The sequence below is a fragment of the Hyla sarda genome, chromosome 1 (assembly GCF_029499605.1).
Source record: "Hyla sarda isolate aHylSar1 chromosome 1, aHylSar1.hap1, whole genome shotgun sequence".
NCBI lineage: Eukaryota > Metazoa > Chordata > Amphibia > Anura > Hylidae > Hyla > Hyla sarda.
In genome coordinates this window covers 385080465-385092469 of record NC_079189.1, presented here as the reverse complement: position 1 = coordinate 385092469, position 12005 = coordinate 385080465, and the positions used below count along the sequence as shown (strand labels likewise).

The 12005-nt window shown below is 43.1% G+C and overlaps 1 protein-coding gene across 1 annotated transcript in view; it reads left to right on the top strand.

Annotated features, from left to right (window-relative positions):
- The window catches only part of LOC130308040 (protein FAM240B-like), a 90655-nt gene extending 79177 nt beyond the window's left edge, over window positions 1-11478 (top strand). The window contains exon 3 of the mRNA XM_056552213.1: window positions 11069-11478. Coding sequence (XP_056408188.1) covers window positions 11069-11150 — 82 coding nt within the window. The 3' untranslated portion in view covers window positions 11151-11478. The remainder of the gene's footprint in view (window positions 1-11068) is intronic.
- The last annotated feature ends 527 nt before the right edge of the window (window positions 11479-12005 follow it).

Here is a 12005-nt window from a genome sequence, read left to right as displayed (position 1 = left end):
CTGTCTGGGAAAGCTCTGTCATGGGCCACACCGCTCTGGGACCGCAATGACCCCGTCACTGCCTCTGTACACTCATTCTTCTCGGAAATTCAAAGTGTCTTTGAGGACCCTGCCCGAGCCTCTTCTGCTGAGACTGCCCTGCTGAACCTGGTCCAGGGTAATTCTTCCGTTGGCGAGTACGCCATCCAATTCCGTACTCTTGCTTCCGAATTATCCTGGAATAATGAGGCCCTCTGCGCGACCTTTAAAAAAGGCCTATCCAGCAACATTAAAGATGTTCTGGCCGCACGAGAAATTCCTGCTAACCTGCATGAACTCATTCATCTAGCCACTCGCATTGACATGCGTTTTTCCGAAAGGCGTCAGGAGCTCCGCCAGGATATGGACTCTGTTCGCACGAGGCGTTTTTTCTCCCCGGCTGCTCTCTCCTCTGGTCCTCTGCAATCCGTTCCTGTGCCTCCCGCCGTGGAGGCTATGCAAGTTGACCGGTCTCGCTTGACACCTCAAGAGAGGACACGACGCCGCATGGAGAATCTTTGCCTGTACTGTGCCGGTACCGAACACTTCCTGAAGGATTGTCCTATCCGTCCTCCCCGCCTGGAAAGACGTACGCTGACTCCGCACAAAGGTGAGACAGTTCTTGATGTCAACTCTGCTTCTCCACGCCTTACTGTGCCTGTGCGGATATCTGCCTCTACCTTCTCCTTCTCTACTATGGCCTTCTGCAGGAAATTTTATTTTGGCCTCTCTCATCAACAGGTCTCGCCAGACCCCTCTACATCAATTGTGTTAACAATGAAAGATTGGACTGTACCATGCGTTACCGCACGGAGCCCCTCCTAATGTGCATCGGACCTCATCACGAAAAGATTGAGTTTTTGGTCCTCTCCAATTGCACTTCCGAAATTCTCCTTGGACTACCGTGGCTTCAACGCCATTCCCCAACCCTTGATTGGTCCACAGGAGAGATCAAGAGCTGGGGTACTTCTTGTTTAAAGGACTGTCTTAAACCGGTTCCCAGTACTCCCTGCCGTGACCCTGTGGGTCCCCCTGTAACCGGTCTCCCTAAGGCTTATATGGACTATGCTGACGTATTTTGCAAAAAACAAGCTGAGACTTTACCTCCTCACAGGCCTTATGACTGTCCTATTGACCTCCTCCCGGGCACTACTCCACCCCGGGGCAGAATTTATCCTCTGTCCGCCCCAGAGACTCTTGCTATGTCTGAATACATCCAGGAAAATTTAAAAAAGGGGTTTATCCGCAAATCCTCCTCTCCTGCCGGAGCTGGATTTTTCTTTGTGTCCAAAAGAGATGGCTCCCTACGTCCTTGCATTGATTACCGCGGACTTAATAAAATCACGGTAAAGAACCGCTACCCCCTACCTCTTATCTCAGAACTCTTTGATCGCCTTCAAGGTGCCCACATCTTTACCAAACTGGACTTAAGAGGTGCTTATAATCTCATCCGCATCAGGGAGGGGGACGAATGGAAAACTGCATTTAACACCAGAGATGGACACTTTGAGTATCTAGTCATGCCCTTTGGCCTGTGCAACGCCCCTGCCGTCTTCCAAGACTTTGTTAATGAAATTTTTCGTGATCTCTTATATTCCTGTGTTGTTGTGTATCTGGACGATATTCTGATTTTTTCTGCCAACTTAGAAGAACATCGCCAGCATGTCCGCATGGTTCTTCAGAGACTTCGAGACAATCAACTTTATGCCAAAATGGAGAAATGTCTGTTTGAATGTCAATCTCTTCCTTTCCTAGGATACTTGGTCTCTGGCCAGGGACTACAAATGGACCCAGATAAACTCTCTGCCGTCTTAGATTGGCCACGCCCCTCCAGACTCCGTGCTATCCAACGTTTTTTGGGGTTCGCCAATTATTACAGACAATTTATTCCACATTTTTCCACTATTGTGGCTCCTATCGTGGCTTTAACCAAGAAGAATGTCAATCCTAAGTCCTGGTCTCCCCAAGCGGAAGACGCATTTAAACGGCTCAAGTCTGCCTTTTCTTCTGCTCCCGTGCTCTCCAGACCTGACCCATCTAAACCCTTCCTATTGGAGGTTGATGCCTCCTCAGTGGGAGCTGGAGCGGTCCTTCTACAAAAAAATTCTTCCGGGCATGCTGTTACTTGTGGGTTTTTTTTCTAGGACCTTCTCTCCGGCGGAGAGGAACTACTCCATCGGGGATCGAGAACTACTGGCCATTAAATTGGCACTTGAGGAATGGAGGCATCTGCTGGAGGGATCAAAATTTCCAGTTATCATTTACACCGATCACAAGAATCTCTCCTATCTCCAGTCTGCCCAACGGCTGAATCCTCGCCAGGCCAGGTGGTCGTTGTTCTTTGCCCGTTTTAACTTTGAAATTCATTTTCGCCCTGCCGACAAGAACATTAGGGCCGATGCTCTCTCTCGTTCCTCGGATGCCTCGGAAGTAGAGGTCTCTCCGCAACACATCATTCCTCCTGACTGTCTGATCTCCACTTCTCCAGTCTCCATCAGGCAAACTCCTCCAGGGAAGACCTTCGTTTCTCCACGTCAACGTCTCGGGATTCTCAAATGGGGTCACTCCTCCCACCTCGCAGGCCATGCGGGCATCAAAAAGTCCTTGCAACTCATCTCTCGTTTCTATTGGTGGCCGACTCTGGAGACGGATGTTGTTGATTTTGTGCGGGCCTGTACTGTCTGTGCCCGGGATAAGACTCCTTGCCAGAAGCCTGCTGGTCTCCTTCATCCTCTGCCTGTCCCCGAACAGCCTTGGTCTCTGATTGGTATGGACTTTATTACAGACTTACCCCCATCCCGTGGCAACACTGTTGTTTGGGTGGTCGTTGATCGATTTTCCAAGATGGCACATTTTATTCCTCTTCCTGGTCTTCCTTCAGCGCCTCAGTTGGCAAAACAATTTTTTGTACACATTTTTCGTCTTCACGGTTTGCCCACGCAGATCATCTCGGATAGAGGCGTCCAATTCGTGTCAAAATTCTGGAGGGCTCTCTGTAAACAACTCAAGATTAAATTAAACTTCTCTTCTGCTTATCATCCTCAATCCAATGGGCAAGTAGAAAGAATTAACCAGGTCCTGGGTGACTATTTACGGCATTTTGTTTCCTCCCGCCAGGATGACTGGGCAGATCTTCTACCATGGGCCGAATTCTCGTACAACTTCAGAGTCTCTGAATCTTCTGCTAAATCCCCATTTTTCGTGGTGTACGGCCGTCACCCTCTTCCCCCCCTCCCTACTCCCTTGCCCTCTGGTTTGCCCGCTGTGGATGAAGTGACTCGTGATCTTTCCACCATATGGAAAGAGACCCAAAATTCTCTTTTACAGGCTTCATCTCGCATGAAAAAGTTTGCCGATAAGAAAAGAAGAGCTTCCCCCATTTTTGCTCCCGGAGACAAGGTATGGCTCTCCGCTAAATATGTCCGCTTCCGTGTCCCCAGTTACAAACTGGGACCACGCTATCTGGGTCCTTTCAAAATCTTGTGCCAAATTAATCCTGTCTCTTACAAACTTCTTCTTCCTCCTTCTCTTCGTATTCCCAATGCCTTTCATGTCTCTCTCCTTAAACCACTCATCATCAACCGTTTCTCTCCCAAACTTGTTTCTCCCACTCCTGTTTCCGGTTCTTCTGACATCTTCTCCATGAAGGAGATACTGGCCTCCAAGATAGTCAGAGGGAAAAAATTTTTTTTGGTTGATTGGGAGGGCTGTGGTCCTGAAGAGAGATCCTGGGAACCTGAGGACAACATCCTAGACAAAAGTCTGGTCCTCAGGTTCTCAGGCTCCAAGAAGAGGGGGAGACCCAAGGGGGGGGGGTACTGTTACGCCGAGCGCTCCGGGTCCCCGCTCCTCCCCGGAGCGCTCGCAACATCCTCGCTACTGCAGCGCCCCGGTCAGATCTACTGACCGGGTGCGCTGCGATACCGCCCCCAGCCGGGATGCGATTCACGATGCGGGTGGCGCCCGCTCGCGATGCGCACCCCGGCTCCCGTACCTGACTCGCTCTCCGTCGGTCCTGTCCCGGCGCGCGCGGCCCCGCTCCCTAGGGCGCGCGCGCCGGGTCTCTGCGATTTAAAGGGCCACTGCGCCACTGATTGGCGCAGTTGGTCTAATTAGTGTGTTCACCTGTGCACTCCCTATGTATACCTCACTTCCCCTGCACTCCCTCGCCGGATCTTGTTGCCATCGTGCCAGTGAAAGCGTTTCCTTGTGTGTTCCTAGCCTGTGTTCCAGACCTCCTGCCGTTGCCCCTGACTACGATCCTTGCTGCCTGCCCCGACCTTCTGCTACGTCCGACCTTGCTCTTGTCTACTCCCTTGTACCGCGTCTATCTTCAGCAGTCAGAGAGGTTGAGCCGTTGCTAGTGGATACGACCTGGTTACTACCGCCGCTGCAAGACCATCCCGCTTTGCGGCGGGCTCTGGTGAATACCAGTAGTAACTTAGAACCGGTCCACTAGCACGGTCCACGCCAATCCCTCTCTGGCACAGAGGATCCACCTCCTGCCAGCCGAACCGTGACAACAGGTACTACTACTCCCATCATGGAACAGTGTGTTCCATGCTGGGAGTAGTAGTAACACCTAAAAAATAAAGAAAAAAAGTGAAAAACACAAACACACACTACATTTTTGTCATTGTTGGCTATATTTTTAGTGCCCTGCCCGCACACATAAATTGATCCCTGTTTAAAAATTAATAAAAATTTGGTTAAAAAAAAGATAAATTTCGTTAAATACAATTTTTTCCATCACTACTGTATCTTTTTTATAGTTTTTTTTATGGTACCCTATCGAAATGTTATTAAAAAAGGTATCTCTAATTTCCAAAAAAGAATAAAAGCCGCCTGAAAAAACGCTATAGGCTCAACATGCTGCGATTTTGCAAAACCGCCAAGGAGCTAAAAAATGCCAAAAAAAGAGAGAAAAAAACACCAAAAGGATAAAAAAAATAATGCCAAACGGAAAAACGCTAAGTGGAAAAAGAATTTTGCAATTTCTCATTGACTTACATCTGACTGCAGCGTTTTTTGGCCGAAAAAACGTCATGTGGCAGAATTGGTGTTTTTCTTGCCCTTTTTCCCCCCAAAAAACAAGTGGAAATCCAACCTTAAAGAAGAAGTTACAGGTCTGTGAGAGCCATAAATCTTGCTTATAGGTGACCAAATACTTATTTTCCACCATAATTTGCAAATAAATTCTTTAAAAATGAGGCAATGGGGTTTTATAGATTTATTTTCTCATTATGTCTCTCATAGTTGAGGTATACATATGAAGAAAATTACAGGCCTCTCTCATCTTTTTAAGTGGGAAAACTTGTACAATTGGTGACTGACTAAATACTTTTTTGCCCCATTGTATGCACACATTTTGTAAAACGGACTTAAAGGGGTATTCCAGGAAAAAACTTTTTTTTTTATATATCAACTGGCTCCAGAAAGTTAAACATATTAGTAAATTACTTCTGTTAAAAAAATCTTAATCCTTCCAGTAGTTATCAGCTGCTGAAGTTGAGTGGTTCATTTCTGTCTGGGAACTGCACAGAGTAGAAGAGGTTTGCTATGGGGATTTGTTTCTACTCTGGACAGTTCTCGAGACAGGTGTCATCAGAGAGCACTGAGACAGAAAAGAACAACTCAACTTCAGCAGCTCATAAGTACTGAAAGGATTAAGATTTTTTAATCACAATTACAAATCTGTTTAACTTTCTGGAGCCAGTTGATATGTAAAAAAAAAATTTTCCTGGATAACCCCTTTAAACAGCATGGCTTTTTTGGATATACTTATGATGTACTATCTAGAATGTATCTAGGGGCTAGTCATCTCCTTATGCTTGACCGATTTAAGCAAAATTTGATTGTTGAGTTTTACATCTACCTCTAATATCTTAGTTTTTTAAATATGAGAAAAATGTATCAAGGCGTTATAACAGAACGTACAATCAGATGAAATCTATCTATAAATAGTCAAACAGTAGACCTTACTTTGTTCAGTCAAAAAGAACCAACTGCTGCTTTAGGTGTTCTAAGTGTCACAATGCAGAAATGTTACTAGTTATAGAAACCACAGGTCTGCAAATAGTGTCAAAATTAAGATTATATACCAACCACATTCTCAAGGGTGAGCTATTCTTATTTAATTGGGATATTACTCATGACAGGTTTTGGCTTAAAGAAAAATCAGAAAGCGAGACTAGCGACTACTATAGCATAATAAACAGTACTTAATTCCTAACGATGACATTTGTCTTATATTCGAGATCAGAGCTGATATGATAGATGCACCAAACTTTTATTTACACTCTATTATATATATTAAAATGGTTAGAAATCTTACATCCTGTATTAATAGAAAAGAGCAAATGATGCAATGAAACTTGTTCTACTAGTAAAAGCCCAATCCATACACCAAGGTTCCTTGCTACTTTGCTCTGTGGCTGCCACGACCTATTTATTGCTATAGTCTGCTTCTAGCAGGCCGTAACAATGCAGTGCTGATCTGATGGATCAATGTAATACTATAGTAATACATTGACCTGTACATGCAATTGAATCATTTCTACTACAAATACCCCTAAAAGTAGTTAAATAAAACTGAAGCTATTTATTATGGGAACCACTGTAACCATACTGACTTACTGAATCAAGATAACTTTTTTTTTAAGTTTACTGCACAAATATCTTATACTGTATGTTAAATCATAAGTACAATTGGTCCCACAAAAAGCAAGCCCTCATAAGGATCTGTGGATGGATGGAAAAGAATAATTACTTTTAGAAATCTAGGAGAGAACACAAAAACCCAACAATAAAAATTGCCTTGCTTGTTAATGAGTAAAGTTCCCGGGTTGAGAACTTTTGGACCTTTCCGCAAACCAATGCTGTTTGGTTGTATCTGGACAAACATTGGAGGCATTCTGTATATATATATATATATATATACATATATATATATATATATATACATACAGTACATAGTGAAAGTATTCGGCCCCCTTGAACTTTTCGACCTTTTGCCACATTTCAGGCTTCAAACATAAAGATATAAAACTGTATTTTTTTTGTGAAGAATCAACAACAAGTGGGACACAATCATGAAGTGGAACAAAATTTATTGGAGATTTCAAACTTTTTTAACAAATAAAAAACTGAAAAATTGGGCGTGCAGAATTATTCAGCCCCCTTAAGTTAATACTTTGTAGCGCCACCTTTTGCTGTGATTACAGCTGTAAGTCGCTTGGGGTATGTCTCTGTTTTGCACATTGAGAGACTGAAATTTTTGCCCACTCCTCCTTGCAAAACAGCTCGAGCTCAGTGAGGTTGGATGGAGAGCGTTTGTGAACAGCAGTTTTCAGTTCTTTCCACAGATTCTCGATTGGATTCAGGTATGGACTTTGACTTGGCCATTCTAACACCTGGATATGTTTATTTGTGAACCATTCCATTGTAGATTTTGCTTTATGTTTTGGATCATTGTCTTGTTGGAAGACAAATCTCTGTACCAGTCTCAGGTCTTTTGCAGGTTTTCTTCCAGAATGGTCTTGTATTTGGCTCCATCCCATCAATTTTAACCATCTTCCCTGTCCCTGCTGAAGAAAAGCAGGCCCAAACCATGATGCTGCCACCACCATGTTTGACAGTGTGGATGGTGTGTTCAGGGTGATGAGCTGTGTTGCTTTTACACCAAACATAACGTTTTGCATTGTTGCCTAAAAGTTTGATTTTGGTTTCATCTGACCGGAGCACCTTCTTCCACATGTTTGGTTTGTCTCCCAGGTGGCTTGTAACAAACTTTAAACAACACTTTTTATGGATATCTTTAAGAAATGGCTTTCTTTTTGCCACTCTTCCATAAAGGCCAGATTTGTGCAGTATACGACTGATTATTGTCCTATGGACAGAGTCTCCCACCTCAGCTGTAGATCATCCAGAGTGATCATGGGCCTCTTGGCTGCATCTCTGATCAGTCTTCTCCTTGTATGAGCTGAAAGTTGAGAAGGACGGCCAGGACTTCATAGATTTGCAGTGGTCTGATACTCCTTCCATTTCAATATTATCGCTTGCACAGTGCTCCTTTGGATGTTTAAAGCTTGGGAAATCTTTTTGTATCCAAATCCAGCTTGAAACTTCTCCACAACATTATCTTGGACCTGACTGGTGTGTTCCTTGTTCTTCATGATGCTCTCTGCGCTTTAAACGGACCTCTGAGACTATCACAGTGTAGGTGCATTTATACGGAGACTTGATTGCACACAGGTGGATTCTATTTATCATCATTAGTCATTTAGGTCAACAATGGATCATTCACAGATCCTCACTGAACTTCTGGAGAGAGTTTGTTGCACTGAAAGTAAAGGGGCTGAATAATTTTGCACGCCCAATTTTTCAGTTTTTTATTTGTTAACAAAGTTTGAAATATCCAATACATTTTGTTCCACTTCATGATTGTGTCCCACTTGTTGTTGATTCTTCACAAAAAATTACAGTTTTATATCTTTATGTTTGAAGCCTGAAATGTGGCAAAAGGTTGAAAAGTTCAAGGGGGCCGAAGGGTAGGGCCATCTTAAGATTTGCACTTATGCTATACATATATGTCAGAATCATGTCAATATAGGGGGCTGTTGTTTATGTTAACTAACACCACCCCATTTACTTTTCTGGTCTTAATGTAGTCAACTCCTATATTTGACAGGATTCCTATTTAAACAAATAGCTAAAGAACAAATTGTGATGGGAATGAGACCACAGATGGATAAACATTATTTTTTGTCAGACCTAGCTCATGTTCTTTATTTATCAAACATTAGTGACTGTAATGTCTACAATACATCTTAGCACATACCAAAAGATGCACAGAGAGTGCAGTGGTTAGGAGTAATAGAAAAGCTCTTTATAGTTCGCTATGTACAGCTAGGATACACCAGTATCCTAAACCAGCCACTCACCTTGAAAAACAACACATATGATGCAACTGCCTGCAACTTATTTGTACATTGCTCACTAGACACCATTCAGTCCTAGCCCAATATTTGAATGAGAGGAACCTGAAAACTGGAATAGTATAGTATAAAGTAGAATTATATAACTGTACATTCTACATCTTGGATAATACTACTTTGTGAACAGCAAAATACATAGGGATTTTTATTTTGATAAAAGTGAGCTCAGTCCTTCTGAACATACTGGTTGATCCTTCAAGAACATATCCAACTGTTTAGACATCAAACAAAAAAGGCAGAATGAGTTCCATCGCAAGTCAAGTGCAGCAAGGTCATCAAATGTCTATTTTATGTGCCTGGAGAGGATTGTTACAGAGTGTTGTATTTGTTTGTGAAACTACTTTCTATTAGGGATCGACCGATTATCGGTATGGCCGATATTATCGGCCGATAATCACGATTTTGGGCAATATCGGTATCGGCAATTACCTTGCCCATAAGACGATAATGCCCCGCCCCCGGCACCGCCCCGCGACGCCGCAACGCGTCGCACCCCCCAATGCCCCGGCACCATTGCCTCCCCCATCCCCGGTTTTATAATTACCTGTTCCCGGAGCCCACGCTACTTCTTGCTCCTGCTGCGTCTTGCGTTACGCTGTGCGCAATGATGAGTGACGTGACATGCGCGACGTGACGTCACCGTCAGTTCGCACAGTGACAGTTCAGGAGGACGCCACCGGAGCCAGATGTGGAGTGGACCCCGGGAACAGGTAATTATAAAACCGGGGATGGGGGAGGCAATGGGGCTGGTGCGGTGGGGCGTGGCGGGTCGGGGTGCGGTGCGGCGGTGGCAGCAGTCGCGGTGCGGTGCGGCGCGGCGGGGGGAGCGGTGGCGGTGATAGGTCTCAGGACCCCCGGACAGGCAGGGGGAGAGAAGCGGGTGGCGGCGGCGGCGGCCTATGGCACCGCAAAAGCCACTGCAGTGCATTGATTTAAAGCGCCCGCTTTAAATCAATGCTCTGCAGCGGTGTCGAGGGGGGATAAATAGCCGATAACTTATACCAGAATATCGGTATAAGTTATCGACTATTGGCCCTAACCTCCACTGATTATCGGTATCGGCCCTAAAAAAACGATATCGGTCGATCCCTACTTTCTATTACATTTGTCTAAATGAAGTGACCACTCCATTCACTGTCTATAGAACTGCAGGAGATAGCTGAGAAAAACACTTTATTTCTGGCAATCCAAGAGACCTGTGTTTCCCAAGCATAGTCATCAAGTTCCCCCTGATAGGCTATGTTTTCAGGATCTCAAGTCTTTCACAAGTGATATTATTATGGTCAGTGCATCAGGCATCACCACAAGTGTTCCCTGTATGGGATATCCTCAAATCATGACTTATTGGGTGTGCCTGGGGACTGCACTTGGGAAACACTGCGATAGACAATAAATAGAGTACCTCCATGTAAACAATTCTCCATTTAAACAGGAGAATCAGGACTCTCATTGTCAAGATATTCAGGGGGTGAGGGGGTGTCCTGCAGTCAGATCCGCAATTAATATGCATATATGAAAATAATACACAAAGTTAAATGGTTAAACTTAAAGGGGTATTCCAGGAAAAAAATTGTTTTTTATTTATATATCAACTGGCGCCAGAAAGTTAAACAGATTTGTAAATTACTTCTATTAAAAAATCTTAATTTTCCCAATAATTATCAGCTGCTGAATTTGAGTTGCTCTTTTCTGTCTGACCATTGTGCTCTCTGCTGACATTTCTGCTTGTCTCGGGAACTGCACAGAGTAGAAGAGATTTGCTATGGGGATTTGCTTCTACTCTTGACAGTTCCCAAGACACCTGTCATCAGAGAGTACTTAGACAGAAAAGAACAACTCAACTTCAGCAGTTGATAACTATTGGAAGGATTAAGATTTTTAAATAGAAGTAATTTACAAATCTGTTTAACTTTCTAGCTATATATACATATATATATATATATATATATATATATATATATATATATATATATATAAAGTTTTTTCCTGGATAATCCCTTTAATTTATTCCTCTACAAATTTAACAACATTTTCTATTCTTTTTCTAATCCTAGGCTTCGGAATGAATGGGCTGAACGGCTGGAGAAAAAGATTGAAATGATAAGAAGCCAGAATCAAAAGAGATCTAATGTGTGACAATACCTCCCTTCCCATTTTCCACTGTCTTCAGATTCACAGTAGTTAATGCATCGTATAATCTAAACAACTGTCTGTTTAGTAGTTCATTTCCTGGGATGGTTAGGTAAAGACGGCATTTAACAGTATTTGTGAATGTATTTAACCTATGTTAAAAAACATCACAGTCTAAATGGATTGTCTGGTTTCATAACTCTTCCTCATATATATTGTTGCAATAGATACTTTGAAAGAAAGATTGCTTTATTTGTATGTGACTTTTTAATTCATGATTATGCACCTAAAGAGTCAATGTCAAAAGAACAGGACTTTGAAGCACGCAATAATAACATCACAAATAATATGTATACCCATTCCATCAGCTCTTCATGTGCCCTTACCCATATGGAGAGCCAAAAATGGTAAGATTGATACAGGTTGGCACTATCCCTTTAAGGGTGATCATAGAGCTTGGTTATGAAATGCACAGATGATGAAATAATAATACAGCATACCTTTATCAGTTACCTTGAATATTCTTGTAGTCTCCTGTGCTTGCATCTGTAGTGCCTATTTCTTTTTTGAAGGAAATCCTTTCCACAGTGCAGTGAGTTGTAATTAGAAAAAGGTGGTGTAGCTGCCTCTGCCTAATGTAAAACAGCAGTGGCCACCTATAAGAAGAAAAACATAAAATAAAGAGATGAGACAAAAAAAACTCTATGCATTTTACAACCTGGTTCTTCCTAATATGCTAAGATTACTTCTGGTACCTTTAGGTGACAGAATCAGACATCCCCCTGTATATACTAACCTTATAGGGGTTTTCCAGGTTGTAAAATAAATTTTAAAGGTCAATTAAAGGGGTACTCCGGGGGA